General features: G+C 44.5%; 1 protein-coding gene across 2 annotated transcripts in view; it reads right to left on the bottom strand.

The window, feature by feature from the left end:
* The window catches only part of BCAR3 (BCAR3 adaptor protein, NSP family member), a 116,876-nt gene that overhangs the window by 75,021 nt on the left and 25,996 nt on the right, over window positions 1-15,859 (bottom strand). For both annotated transcript variants that reach the window (XM_004263038.3, XM_033432941.2), the window contains one exon: window positions 4,133-4,172. In XM_004263038.3, coding sequence (XP_004263086.1) covers window positions 4,133-4,172 — 40 coding nt within the window. The remainder of the gene's footprint in view (window positions 1-4,132; window positions 4,173-15,859) is intronic.

Below are 15,859 nucleotides of genomic sequence, written 5' to 3'. Positions count from 1 at the left end.
ATCACTTTTACGGGGCATTTCTTCCAGGTTTCCTTTGGCCAATCATCTTGCTTTGCCTGGTTCTGAGTCTGTATTTGGTTTATCTCAGGGTCTTCCCCTGTGTGTCTGCGCGCGCATCTCTTAGCCAAGATGGATTCTAGCAAAGAGACCTATATGGGTAGGTTGATATCACCTACCATGGTGTGGTGCCCCCTCCTTTTCTGACCTCCGAGGAACCTTTCTGCGCCTGTGTAGTGGGGAAGGTCTCCTTGACTTCGAGGATGAGGAATATGGGTCTCTTTATCCCTTATCTGGGCAGGGCTCAGCTTCTCCTCCCTCCTGTCTCCCTAGAAGGGGACAAACTCCAGCTGCTCAGCCTGGGGCCCACCTATCTCCTGCCTCAGAACCCACAGAGAGAAGGTGGAAAGTCCAAGGTCATGCCGCTAATTAGACCAGAGCGTGGACCAGGCTCCCCTCCCTGGAGGGTCTTAGGGGCTGTGTAACTTGGAGTCTCCTATTGGAATGCTATCTGGAAAGGATAACACACTGAGCTATTACCATGTATTCACATTTTAGTACAATTATTTTTATCAAATGTTCTAAGCAGCTACCTGACACAGGTCTAAGAAATTAGACACAGAGTAAATACATTTTAAAGGCAGTGAAAATATGGCAAAGACTAAATGGGGGGCAGTAAGCAGGTAAAGCAGCCCACAAGATAAACTCTACTGAACAATTTTGCCTAGGGCTATTTCCTCTGTTTAAAAAAAAAAAAAAAGTTGGTTTTTATCTAGGGTAAGGTATGCTAGGTACGCGGAGGAAAATTCCAGAGTTGCACACTACTAGCCAAAGTCACTACCTTAAGAGCAAGAGGAAGGTGCAGCTGCTTGGAGGTTTCTGCTTTCCAGTCTGGAAGAAGTGGTCTTGTTCAGATATAGTGAAAGAGAAACAATTATATTTGATTACAGAAAAGGATCTCATGACTCTACAAAACAGTTAAACTCATACCTTCAAGATGATCATGTTTTAAGCTACTGGGTGGGTGGGAGTGGGGAATGTGGAGAGAGAAGGGGGCTAGGGACACAAGGAAAAGGTAAAAAAGAAGAAGAAGAAAAAAAAAAGAAAACTCCCCTCGCTAACAGTCAGAATTAAAGAGACAGAAACAGTGGAGAATAAGATTCCAAAATCCCTGGGGGTTCTTTGGATCTATTCAAATTTTCTTATCACATCCAAGCAGGGAATTCATCACTTAGGGTAACCAGGTGCCACTGGGAGGCTCCAGCAGGAGGTAAGCCTGCTGAAGAAATGAAAGAACTACCAAACAGCCCTAGGGCTTCCCCGCCAAGCACTTTTCCCTCCATTCCTCACACAGAGGAGCTCCTCGTAACCTAGCAACCACCTGCCGGGTTCCCTTTCACGCTGCCTTACTGACGTGCAGCAATGCCAACTGTGGGAAGTGCTAGGAGGACACAGAGTACAAACTGGACACGACTGAACTGTGGAGTCACTCCCTCTCTCCTGCCACGACACAGCAGCCCCATCACCCCATGAAGTATGGGTCAGCTCAAGTGCTTCCTCTCGCCCAGACACGAGGAACCAGGGGTGGTCCCAGACCTCGCTCTTAATCAGAGCACTGGGAAAACCAGGTGAAGACGGTTAGAAAGTCTCCATGGTAAGGGAGACTTGGGAAGGCGGCTCCTAAAAGGATGAGAACGGCTGTCAGTTGGCCCCAACTGGGTGCTTCTACTGCTGAGATGATACCCAGTCAGAGATCCGCTTGCTCCCCGCCCCCCCCCGCCCCCATTCTGAGGTCACAATGAACTGCTAAAACTCTGACTCTACCAGAAAGGGCCCTACAGGAGGCAACATACTTTACATAGAATACGTTTGTCCGTGCCCGAGAAAGGGGATGATAGGGAAGAAACAGCTCAAAGTCAGAGGGCCAAACTGCATCCACTTTATCTGCACCTCTCACCTCCCTCAATCATCTTCAGCCACCCTCCAGGCTCTAGGCACCAGCTGGCACAGATATACGAGGGCTTGGAGGCATGGGCTGGTCAGCAGGGCTCAAGAGGGTAGCTAAGTCTGAAATGCTAGGACGGGCCTGCGCTGGCCCAAGACAACTGACACGTGGGTCCATTCAGACCTTGAGGCCCAAGGCCTCTGTGAGTGTGTTTTCAGAGCTTTAGTGCCCATGGAGGCAAATGAAAATACCCTACATTCACTCAGCAAATCCCCAAGCCATTCCTCCAAACCAAGGGCAAAGTGAGAAAGAAAAAAAAAAAATGCAATGCATCAAGGAGGGACGTAGAGATTTCATCTCTAAAGCTCTGACCAGATTCAGATGAGGATGGGAGGAAAGAGTAACCTTCGGAACACCTCAGCGAGTCCTCGAAGAGGGTACTCCTGGAGCCACCAAGAGCAGTTCTATCACTGCCAGGGAAGGCAGGGGGAGCCCAGCTAGATGGAAGCACCGACAACCTCACACCTCTTCTCAGTCAACACGACAACTCACAATGACCAATATTCATGCATGAGATGCAATTGCTTAGATAATACTAAGTCAGTCAGTCCTTCCCAAAGCCTCTGCTTAGGTTTAGAATTCATCATTGGATTATCTTAAGAAGCTGGGACTTCAGTGAAAGAAAAAACGGAATTATGGAGTAAGGGGAGCGGGTGAGCACAGCTTGAGTGAGCCTGCAGTGGGAGATAGCCAGTTTCTGGAACATGGCGTGCAGTGAGTTCTAAAGGACAGCTGTGATTTACACACTGCAGAAGTCTAGGGCACATTTTTTATGTTATGGTCAAGTCAAATCGTAGTTTATGTGGATAGCGTCCCCAAATTCCTTGCAGTGTACAACCTGCACAAAAGCGTATGTGATGCCGCCAACACATCATTTATAAAGCCCTGACCAGAGTCTGACACAGCAGCCCTGCTGGCTTAGGATTACACGTTGGCTGCAGTTAAGCTACAGCTCAGACATAGTGGGGGTAGAAGAGAGGGGAAAAATAAAATCCACCTCCATTCCAACAAACTTTATTATGACCGCCTCCAGTGGCCACGTGGTTCTACTAGAGTTTTCTCCTCTAGGAGAAGCTTTAGACCTTCCATTCTCTGGTCTAAAGGGAAGAAATGCCAAAACCCTGGGGCAGGCACAGTCACAGGCACACAAAAAGCAACAGGCCTAAATACTCCGAAGCCAGGATGCGGGAATAATAAAGACAAAATGTGGCTCCTAGGAGGCAAGCACCTTAAGTCCTAACTTGTACCATGATTTCTCCTAAAATTTAATGATATATTTTTGTTATGAGAAATCCGAGTTCTCTTTTCTGTTGTAGGTGCCAGACGTAATTACAGTTCTCGAAAATAAAATAAAATAAAACAAAGATACACACCTGAAAAATGGGGGGGGGGGACAGAAGTGAAAAGCATCATTTCTTTCTGTTCAGAAGATTGTTTAGAAGCGTTGAGTATTTGGACGCACTGAATGTCAGCCCCACTGGAAAGTAAAGTATTACACAGCTCATGGTCCCAGATTAGCCACTGAACAAGAGGGTGGCTGCTGAAATGGAAAGGATGGCTCAGGAAGCCTCAGGGAGCCTTCAGTCCTCCACTGAAGGTAAACACAGCTTCACAACTCCTGTCTGCCATTCCAAAATCCAAAAACTCTGAAAACTGACAATTTTAAATAATTCATTTAGCAGCAGAACAAACCCAACCTCATTTGGTGGCAAAATGTGACCTGAACTAGGTAAAATCATTTGTAGTCTATTTATCCCACTTCACGTGAACATTCTCACATTTCACTGCTGAAATAATGGGCTTGATTGTGGGATGCTGACCCCAGCTCCCTTTGGGGGTGTTATATATATATGTACCCTATTACCTTTCTGAAAAATTCTGAAGTTTTAAAACACATCTAGCCCCCAGGGTTTCAGATAAGGGGAAGAGTTTGTAAACTTATAATAGGGTGACATAAGACCCCTGCAAAGATTACTAAAAGCCCAAAACAGTCAAATTACATCCTGGTGGTTTCAATCTAACCAGCTTCCTACACAAGCCAGACGGTGACATTATCTGGCAACACTGTGTTAGAAATGGGAAATCTATTACCACAGGCTCCCTACTGCATGTTAAATCCTGGTTTCCTACCTTCACATATTCCAGAGTTGGGTCCAGAAGATGCTGATCCCTGAAAAGAGAAAATATAAATATGAGAACAATTGGGAACAATGTAGTCTTACCCTGGGTAAAATGTATCCAACATGATTTCACCCTATTCATTCACATTATTAAGATGGCCCCACCTCCCAGGCAATACCCACAGCAGACAGATAAGGAAGTTAGAACAGACAGAGATTTCTTTCACAGGTGTCTCCACGGGGTGGAGGATGTATAGGATACCACCATGACCTCAGTCTAGAAGCTCCACATGTTTTCCTGTCAGATTCAAGCTCCAAAAGTTAGACTATTCATATGTGGTAATTCTAGATTCACTCTGAGCATAGAAATTAGCCCAACGGTCCGAAGCAAAGAGCTGTGAGAGATGCGAGTAAAGCAGGGCTGGATGCCCAAACCTGCAACACTTTGGACCAGGCAACTGTGTCACACCCACTTTGACAGAAAACGGAGGCTCAGGTGGGCAGATCGGCTGCTCAAGGTCACCCAGCACCCGGGTGAGTTTTGAACCCAGCTCTGCTTCTAAATCACCTTTCTCTTTTGCTGTCAAGCTGAGCAATTCATCCTAATTTTCTTTGGTGCCCCGGTGTTTTTTCTCTCCCCATTTAATGTCTGCTCATGTCTATCATACTGTTAGGATTAACCAGACAATTAAAAGTAAACAGCAGTGGTGTCACTGAGGAGGCTGACTTATTATAGTGGAAGAGGATCTAAGGCAAAGGAAAAGAGGGAGAGACATGAGAGCTGACGTTTCCAGCACCAGCAGAGTTACAGCAAAGTGCCCCCCTTAACAGACTATGTGAAAAGACAGCTGCCTTCAGAGACTTAAACTCCACAAAATCAACACATCACCCTGCAGAGACGGGATCATTTTTTAAAGGACAGAATGGCTCTGTAGCCGATAGGAGTAGTCTTCTTAAGGTGGGGGCGGGGTGTCAGTATACCTACAAAGTGGACGCATCCTTCAGAAGGCGGGGGATCACTACCGGCAAGCAGCTGCCTCTGGAAGGGTGAGCTCAACCCCAGACCCTCGGGGGCTTGGATGCTTCCCTCTGTGGAGAGACTGCAGCCCTTCTCCCCTGAACAGGGGCAGCAGGACCCCTGCTGGGACACAAGGAGTCGATCCCACAGCTCAGGGGCACACCATCTTGTTGTGAAATGGATCCAACCCCCAAAGCTATTCCTGGAGTGGTCTGTCCACTTAGGGCTGCACACAGGGCACACGCACAGAGGCAGGCTGGCTTCAGAGATGCTCCTCTCGGATGTGCAAACAGATTAGGTTCTGAAATGAGTCCCTTTGTAAGGCCAAAGTATCCGAGAAGGGCTTAAGCTCAAAGTCCCTGGTGCATTTCCATCAAAGAGGGGTATAAATCAGTCTTTCAGAGCCTGAAAACCAGGCATACTCTTTGCCTCCAAGCTTGTGTGTGTTAATCAGGCATCTTTTCCCAAAGCAGCCGAGTCCGTCTGCTGTGCTGGGTCACCACCTCTTCTGCTGCAGTCTGGACATTGCATTGATGTCATCAGACTTTGTGACCATGGGACCACCCGGCTAGTGACTAAAAACTTTGTCAGCAGGGCTTTGGTCATACTCCCCTTTAAATTCGAAAACTCCTGGTTTTCTACTGAATTAACATTTTAGGCTTATAGGCATCCAGTCTTATGCTAATCATCTGGCCCAGTGGCCTGGCCCTGGGAGTGCAGAAAGATGTTAGAACCACTGAAATGCTGTTTCTCATCTTCTTCACGTTTCTATTCTTATGTAAGTTCTAAAATGTACATTATATACATTCAGACACATATGTCAATGCATGGATAAGGTGTGTGCTTTTTAAGCCAATGATTTGGTCTCGGGATCTCTTTACACTCTAAATAATTGAGGACTCTGAAAAATTTTGTTCATGTGGGTTATATCTACTGATTACTGATATTAGAAATTAAATCCGAGAAACTTGCAAAATATTAATACATATTTTTAAAGTAAACCCATTATATGTTTAAATAAATAACGTTTTAATGAAAAACAGATATGTTTTTCATAGCAAGAATTTAGTGAGAAGAGTGACATTGTCTTACATTTTTGCAAATCTTTTAAACGTCTGGCTTACTAGAAGACAGGTAAATCCTCACATCTACTTCTGCATTCAATATGTCGTGATATGTCTTGGTTGAAATAAATGAAGAAAATCCACATTCACAGTTATGTAATTGGAAAGGGAGGGATATTTAATAGACTTGCATATAATTATGGATGTTCTACTTTGATAACATGCCAAAACTTGACAAGTAGTAGTTTCTTAAAGGTTAGCTGTGATGTGGAATCTGAAACCACATCTCTTACTCTTTTCCATCTGTCCTGCACTTTGAATGGACATTTTGTCCATGTGTGATTCCATAACCACTATTCTGGGAAACACTGGTTCACTGAGTTATACAGATTTTCCAAATTTTGACCCATTTCATTATCATGTAAAAGAAGAATCACATTGGTTAATACCATCACTGATCTCATCAGAAGTTACTAGGTATTGGGAATTGCCAAGCTTATGGCAGAGGATACAAGTCTTCTAACTTGAAAGCTTGAATTTTTTCATTGGCAACTAACATTGTCAAATATTTTCCCTGAGCTCCATTCCATTCATTTTGGGGAACCTATCTGCCAAATACCAAGACCACACAGTCATGATCGGCAATTTTAACTTTTTAGGTGATCAAAGGTCATTCTTTTAGTAAATTCTTTTTAGAATTTTGTCCAGGATCTGCTCTTCTCACCAGATTTAGCTGTAAAAATCCTTTTCCTTTTACCTACTGAAAGCTGAAACGTTCCTCTCTCCCTTTCTCTAGAGATGTACCTGAAAACTCTGAGCTAGTTCTCTCAGGATAGACCCCTCAGACTCTCTTGGGGAGGGTGTGGGACAACCAACACGAGTGCTGTGTATGAGTGGCTCCTGAGGCAGCCCCAGCTGCAGCAGGGTCGCCGCTCAGAGATGGGGTCACCTCAAGGCAGGGTGGCCCATGTGAGACAGGCGGGGACCTGGGACCCATTACTGCAGTGCTTGCACCTGGACAAATATCTCCTGGAGCAACGGAATATAAAGAAACTATAAAGGACTAAAGATAACTGCACACATGCACGGTTGGGGCAAATTATGAATAAGATACAAAAAGGCCAAAACCCAGCTGCCACTTCTCAGGTGCCAGGAGCAAAAGCAGGGTACTGCGCATGAGCCCTGCACACAGCACCACCAAGAGGATGGGCAGACCACCTAATCCACTCTGGCCCGACCCACCGATCTGCGCCTGCGCTCACCCCGTTTAAGGGACCAGCTCTCCCCCACTGAGGGAGCGAGCAAGGGTACCTGCTACTTGTTTTCACTCCCTCGTGCTGCAGCACGAGTCCCAGTAAAGCCTTGCCTGAATTTCTTGTCTGGCCTCTCATCAATTTCTATTGATTAAAGAGTCCGAGGACCCAAGTCAGTAACATACCTGCTCTCCCCACCACCCTGCTCTCCTGCCCAGAGACCCCGGCACCTAGGAGCCTGGGGTGTTCTCCCAAGTGTCTCCCCAGCCTCGGATGAACTCCCGTGTTCCTATGGCGCTCCTCCACCACACACACTTCTTTTGGCAAAAGAGAAGGAAAACAAGAGCTGCTGGTTAGGGATAAAACTGAAGTCCCCTCTTGACCCCGCCCCCAAATGAACTCTGCTAAGGAAGCCTTGCTCATTCTGTTCCCAGAGCAGAGGGGGATCCAAGTTCTAGTTCAGTGCACCAAGGGGTGCCCTAGTGGATCCTTGTATTCTTCTACTCATCCTTTTTTTTTCCTTTTTTTTGCGGTACGCGGGCCTCTCACTGTTGTGGCCTCTCCCGTTGCGGAGCACAGGCTCCGGGAAGCGCAGGCTCAGCAGCCATGGCTCACAGGCCATGTGGGATATTCCCGTACCAGGGCACGAACCCGCGTCCCCTGAATCGGCAGGCGGACTCTCAACCACTGCGCCACCAGGGAAGCCCGTACTCGTCCTTTTTAGAGAGATGAGGGAAGATAAGGAGAGTATGATAAAACTGAGTGAGTGTGTTATAAATCCAAAAGCTTTAAAAATCATTGCCTCGAACCAAATTAAAATTATATTTAAATGCAGAAGTGCTGTGTCTCCTTTCTCAGCCAGCCTAACCCTAGCCCTAACCCATCTAACCAGAAAGAAGACATGAGCTGGAAAACATAGCAGTTGGCCCTGTAGCCCCAGCCTCTAATTTGAAATCGAATACCCTATTATTCATACAGGACTGTGCCACAAACACCCCTTAAACCATATCTTTATATTCCCCAAAAGAGATCACTGGAAAACAAACACAGAAACTTGGCAATGTAAATGAAAAGCTTTTTTAATCTTTTTTTTTGCTTATGTCAATTATGAATCCCCACCCATGTGAAACCGTGATGTTGTGTGCATCTCTCTTTACAACTGCAGAGTCTGGCAGGCACCGTGGCCCCTCCGTCGGGCAGGCTGCCCCGCTGAGCGCCATCCACAGACGGCAGGAAAGCAGCAGGATGAAACTGGACTCTCCTGTTATTTTGTTCTTAGGTTTATTAAGTTTTAAATAACATCACTGTGTTTACTCTGGTTAAATCATTCTTTCCAGCATCCCACTTTCTTAAGTTCATACTGAGGGATGTTTAGCTGGGAGTCACAGAAATGTTATACATATTTACTATTTTGGTTTGTTTCTCATCGGTAACCAGGTTAATAATATCCTCCCTCTTAAAAGGACACTTGATGTATAAGTGGTTGCTATTTTGAGTGAAGAGGTTTTCTGTCTTGAATACACAAACAAAATTTCACTAACATAGATCTTTTCTGAGCAGTTCGAATACAGATGGAGATGGAAGTGCCCTATGTCTGTCTTCAGTTAGAGAATGTTTTAAGTGAATGGATGTTTCCTTATTTAAAGACTATAGACTAACTTAATGGCTAATGGTGTTGCCACACAAATGTCCCTTTGGATAAAACATAAAACGGAATTGCTTGTAATACATGATTATTTCATACAATGGAGGGATGTGAGAAACTAGATCCAGCTATTCCAGACTGAGGCTCCCCTTAAACTCCACGCACAACAATGATGTGCAGAGCTGGCACACTTCCTCTGTGCAGGTGGCATGGTGTTTCCATGCATGTTCACTGTATGTTTATTTATTTATATATGGTCTCTCCCTCTACAAGGTGAGCAACCCAAGAGTAGTGATGTGTCTACTTCATGCCCAGTATGTCCCACAGTTCTTGCATTCATCCCACAAACATTATCAAGCATCTACAATATGCTATGCAGTTGGCCAGACAACAGAAATACAAGAACCAAAGACAAAGGCCCTGCATTTAGAGAGGTTGCAGGCAAGTGGGGAACACAGATCAATTGATCCAGCACAATTCAACTTAGTGAGAGTGTCAGTGGGAGGTTTGAGGGCTGAGTAGGGACTTGTCCCAATGAAGAAGCTGTGGGGTAGGTGGTGATGAGACATACCCAGGCAATGAGAGAAGCACGTGACAATATGGTACGTCTGAGGAACCACAGTGTTGTGGAGTTAATTCCCCGCTGGCCCAGGCCACCATCATCTCTTCCCTGGACCCCTGCATTACCCTCCCCAATTCTACTCCATCTCCACAATCTCCACGATAGCAGCCGTGCTACTACTCAGATCACTCCCCTGCTCAAAATCCTCTAACATCTCTCATCCAGTCAGAACAAAACCCTGAGGTCCCCACCGTGGCCTTCAATGCCCTGGTTGGCATGACCTCAGCCAGCTCTCCAACCTCATTGTGTTAGGCAGAATTTCAAAGATGCCCCCTCCCAAGATTCCTGTCCCTTGGTGAGTCAGTCAAACACTAATCTAGGTACTGCTGTGAAGGGATTTTGCAGATGTTATTAACATCGCAAGTCAGCTGACATCAAGACAAGGCAATTATCTGAGGGGACCTGACTTGAAGAGGGAGGGGAATTTGACATGAGGGACCCTGTTGCCAGTGTGATGTTATGAGAGGGTCTGTGATGAGGCCCAAGACACAGAACCTCCAGGAGATGGGAGCTGCCCCTGGCAGATGGCCAGGAGATGGAGACCTCAGTCCTACAACTGCAAGGAATTGAATTCTGCCGACGACCTGAATGAGCGTGGAAGCAGATTCTCCCCCAGAGCCTGAGGTGAGAACGCAGCTGCTGACATCTTGAGTGAGACCCTGAGCTGAGAACCCAGTTGAGCCATGAAGGACTTCTGCTCTACAGAAACTATGAGGTAACAAACAGGTGTTAAGTCACCAAGTTTGTGGTGTGTTACTCAGCAAAAAAACGCTAATACGCTTGTCTATTCCATCCAAGCCCTACTGACTTTTATTTCTGTTGCTCAAACACATCAAGCCGGCTCCTGCTGCTGTGGCTTGGCATTTACTGTTCCTTTGCTTGGAACAGTCTCCCCAGATATACTCGAAGGCTCACTCCTCACAGCTCTCAGGTCTCTCTCAAACATCGCTTCCTTAACCATCTCATCTAAATGAGCACCACCACCCTCTATCCCCTTTTCTGGCTTCATCTTTTCCCACATTATCTGATATTATATGAAATGTTTATTTGCTCATGGTCTGTCTGTTTCCCAGAATATAATCCTGCAAGAGTGGGGCTTTCTCTGCTTTGTGTACCTTGGTGTCCCCAGTACTTTGCACATAGCAGTTGCTCAGAAACCACTTGCTGAATTAACGAAGAAAAGAACAACTAACGGAAGCACAGGGCTGGGGGAAGCAGCAGGACTGGTGGGGGTTGGGAGAAGAAGAAGAGGCAGAGCCAGATCATAAGGGGCTTGGATGCCACGTAAACACATTTAGACTTTATCTTGAAAGCAGTGGGATTTGTTCAAGGCTCTTAAGCTGGAGAATAACCAGAGATTTGTGTTTTAGAAAAATCCCCCTGCAGCAGTGTGGAAAACAGATTAGTGGGGGGCAAAGCGGAGTCAGGAAGACTAAAGGAGAGGGTACTAAAGGGGTCTGGGTAAGAGATGATGAGGCCTGGATTAGAGCGATAGAGGGAGTGGGGGGATGGTGTACAGACTTGAGAGACTTTTAGAACTGTGAATAGATAGACCTTGGTAAATGGCAGGATTTGGTGGGTGAAAGGGAAGAAAGAGGTAAGGACACTCACTGAATTCTTTCTAAGGGAACTGGGTAGATGGTGCCTAGCACTTGGCAGGGACTCCATACATTTGTTAAGAATGAATTAGCAGGGACTTCCCTGGTGGTGCAGTGGTTAAGAATCCGCCTGCCAATGCAGGGGATATGGGTTCGAGCCCTGGTCCGGGAAGATCCCACATGCCGCGGAGCAACTAAGCCCGTGCGCCACAAATACGGAGCCTGCGTGCCACAACTCCTGAAGCCCACGCGCCTAGAGCCCGTGCTCTGCAACGTGAGAAGCCTGTGCACCGCAACGAAGAGTAGCCCCTGCTCGCCACAACTAGAGAAATCCCGTGAGCAGCAACGAAGACCTAAAACAGCCAAAAATAAATTAATTAATTAAAAAAACAAAAGAATGAATTAGCAAACACCTCTGCCTCGAGCACCATACTGTACTAACTAGACTACCAGGTTCTGAATTAATAGGACTTTACCTCATTACCATCCATGTTCCAGTTAGCAGTCCACATAATTGCTGCCATTTAGCTACTGAATGTCTCAAATAAGTTTTCCTTCCTTCTCAACAGATAAATAAGTTACTTTCAGGAGAGTCTTTCACATCCCTCAGATTATGAACACATAAATCTTTCCCTTAAAGTATGATGAAATATAACATTTAAGGGACCTCTTCACACCAGCAAAAGTAGTTAACTCATGAAGGAAAGCCAGAGAACAGCAAAGCCAAGTAGCTGTGCAGAAGTTAGACAAGAGTGCCCGATTTTGGGCTTCCCTGGTGGCGCAGTGGTTGGGAGTCCGCCTGCCGATGCAGGGGACACGGGTTCGTGCCCCGGTCCGGGAAGATCCCACATGCCGCGGAGCGGCTGGGCCCGTGAGCCATGGCCGCTGAGCCTGCGCGTCCGGAGCCTGTGCTCCGCAACGGGAGAGGCCACAACAGTGAGAGGCCCGCGTACCGCAAAAAAAAAAAAAAGAGTGTCCGATTTTATATAACCCTTTGGTCTTCTCCATCACCCCCACCTCAGTTGCCACTGCTTGCTTATGTCTTTTCCGCAGGACTGTAAGCTCCCTGAGGTCAGCGGCTACCTCTGTCTTGCTCACCAATGTGAACAAGCACATACAAAAGTATTTGTCACACAGCAGCCAATTAATAAATAAACAAGGACAAAAATGCACAAATGAAAATATAAACCACAATTAATCACCCTTGTATCTATATAATCCAAATAAGGCCTCAGAAAATTCGAAATTTCTACGATGGGACCTCCCTTTGCTAAATCTGGTAGACCAGATATTCTCAAAATTAAATGATAATCAAATTACAGATGTATTTCCAAATACAAGAAAGGGAAAGTCTCAGGAAACACATACAAAACAGATACAGAAACAGAACAAGTCAAGAACACAAAACGTGAACAACAGCAACAAAAAGGTAAGGAGGAAAGCAGGGAGGCTAAGCCCTGGGTTCATACGAGTGAGCAGCTAACCCCAAAGCCCCACATAAACCCACCTGAACCATCAGAACAGGACTACACCACCCACTACAGAAGGAATGTGCTAAACACAACACAAAACAAAAAACAAGCTCTAGCAAAGGGAACCAAGGAGAGCTACTGTCTCCACCACAGATTCCGATGGAAAAAAATAATAATAGTCTCCCCTAAGAATCTGTAACCACAAGTAAGCCTTTGGGATTCATATTTATATGACCTGCTTTGACAGAGAATCCAAAACTGAAAAAAAATTAAAGCGTCTGGGTTGGTGGCACCATTAGCAAGGAAACAATGTAAATCCTTTCTGGAGGAAAACTAGATCTGCAACAGAAAGCTACTCAGGATATCCACAAGTTTGGTTAAATACAAAAATTCCCTTTCAGAAATAACCATATACATGAGAAAACAAGCCCCAATGACTGAAAGTTAGTAGAAATGACAATAGATTGAGATCCCCAAAGACTTCAGATATTGGAATTTCAGATATAAGCTATAAAATAATGATGTACGATAAATTTTTTTAAAAGATGGAATAAAAAAGTGACCTAAGAAGAAACAGGCAGACATAAAAATAATCTACTATAACTTCCAGAAATAAAAAGCTAATTGATCAAAATATCTAGATATAAAGAATTATAAAGATAACCTTCTAAATAACTTAGACATGACTAGAGAAAACATTTATGAATTAAAACAAATACATAAAGAGATTATACAAAACACAGCTCAGAGAGAAAAGGTGAAGAATAATATAAAAGAGACATTGAAGGTAGAATGAGAAGGCTTAATTAACCAGAACTCTAGAAGGAGAGAATTGAGAGAAAGGCAAAAAGCAATAGTCAAAGAAATAATGATGGGAAATCTTCAAAATTAATGAAAGATACTAATTATCAGATTCAGGCATCCCATGAGTCCTAAGCAGTGTAAACAAAAATAAACACATTGTAATGAAACTACAGACCACCAAAAACAAAGAGAAGATCTTAAAAGCAGCAGAAGAGCAAAGAAAGGCTTCCCCGAGATCAATGACAATTAGACTGACAGCAGATTCTCATCAGTCAAAAGGGAAAGTAAGGAGCACAAAATTTCTTGCCCAGCAAACTACCTAGAACAAGGGTGAATAAAGACAATTTGAGACAAATGAAAATCGAAAATACCCTTCAGGAAGCAGGAAAAGGATGCCAGAAGGAAAGCTTAAGATCTAAGACTGAATGATGCACGAAGAACTGGTAAACACGTAGGCAACTCTAAACCAGCACTGACAGTGCAAAATAAGACAAATATCTAATAACAGTATGGTGGTTCTTCAAAAAATTAAAAGTAGAATTACTACATGATCCGGCAATTTGCCTTCTGAACATATACCCCCAAAACCTGAAAGCAAGATTTTGAAGAGATATTTGTGCACACATGTTCGTAGCAGCATTATTCACAGAAGCCAAAAGGTGGAAGTAATCCAAGTGTCCATGAGTAGATAAATGGATAAACAAGGTGTGGTATATACACAATGTGGTATATATACCATGGAATATTATTTGGCCTTAAAAAGGAAGAAAATTTTGACACATGCTACAATATGGAAGAAACTTGAGGACATTATGCTAAGTGAAATAAGCTTGTCACAAAAAGTCAAATAACTGTATGATTTCACTTATGTAAGATATCCAGAGTAGTCAAAATCATAGAGACAGAAAGTATAATGGTGGTTGCCAGGGGCGGGGGAAGAGAGAATGGGGAGTTGTTGTTTAATGGGTGCAGAGTTTCAGGTCTGTCACACAGAGTGAAGTAAGTCACAAAAAGAAAAGGAAATATATTAATGCATATAAGTGGAATCTTGAAAAATGGTACAGATGAACCTATTTGCTGGGCAGGAATAGAGATGCAGACGTAGAGAACAGACATGGGGACACGGTGGGGAAGAGGAGGGTGGGATGAATTAGGAGATTTGGTTTGACAAAAGTACACTACCATGTGTAAAATAGATAGATGGCTAGTGGGAAACTGATGTATAGCACAGGGAGCTCAGCTCGGTGCTCTGTGATGACCTAGATGGGTGGGATGGGAGGGTGGGAGGGAGGTCCAAGAGGGAGGGGTTATATGTATACATATAGCTAATACACTTCATTGTACAGCAGAAACTAACACAACATTGTAAAGCAATTATACTCCAATAAAAATAAATAAAATAGGACCACCCTGGTGGCTCAGTGCTTAAGAATCCGCCTGCCAATGCAGGGGACACGGGTTCGAGCCCTGGTCCAGGAAGATCCCACATGCCACGGAGCAACTAGGCCCATGCACCACAACTACTGAGCCTGCGCTCTAGAGTCCGCGAGCCACAACTACTGAGCCCGTGTCACAACTACTGAGCCCATGTGCCACAAGTACTGAAGCCTGCACGCCTAGAGCCTGTGCTCCGCAACAAGAAAAGCCACTGCAATGAGAAGTCCATGCAACACAACGAAGAGTAGCCCCTGCTCGCAGCAACTAGAGAAAGCCCGCATGCAGCAACAAAGACCCAACACAGCCAAAAATAAATAAATTTATTTAAATAAATAAATAAATAAATAAAGATGAAAAGAGTTCTGGAGACTGGTTGTGCAACAATGTGAATGTACTTAACATTACTGAACTGTGCACTTAAAAATGGCTAAGATGGTAAATTTTATGGTATGTGTATTTTACCACAATTTAAAAAGACAAACTAAAACACAAGGCAACATTGACGTATGAGCCAAGTGGAAGGTATCCAAAGCTTATGTTCTAAGTCCTGCATTGCTCAGGAAAAAGGAGAGGTATTGTTTCACTCTATTATGTTGTTTAAAGTCATATAAAAGTATTTTTTAAATAACCACTAAGTGAATAGGAATAGAGTATTTTTTAAAAGCCAATTTAAAATAAGGCAATTAAAAAACCCCATAGGTTAGAAAAAATGTACAAACAGTACAGACATACAGAATAAGAGGCAGCTATAAACCCAAATGTATCACCAAACATGGTAACTGTTGACCAGATTAAACTCACAAGACAGATTTTCAGAATGTAGG

The sequence above is a fragment of the Orcinus orca genome, chromosome 1 (genome assembly GCF_937001465.1).
Source record: "Orcinus orca chromosome 1, mOrcOrc1.1, whole genome shotgun sequence".
Lineage (NCBI taxonomy): Eukaryota > Metazoa > Chordata > Mammalia > Artiodactyla > Delphinidae > Orcinus > Orcinus orca.
Note: the sequence above shows the minus strand (reverse complement) of the source record. Positions and strands in the feature narration are given on the sequence as shown.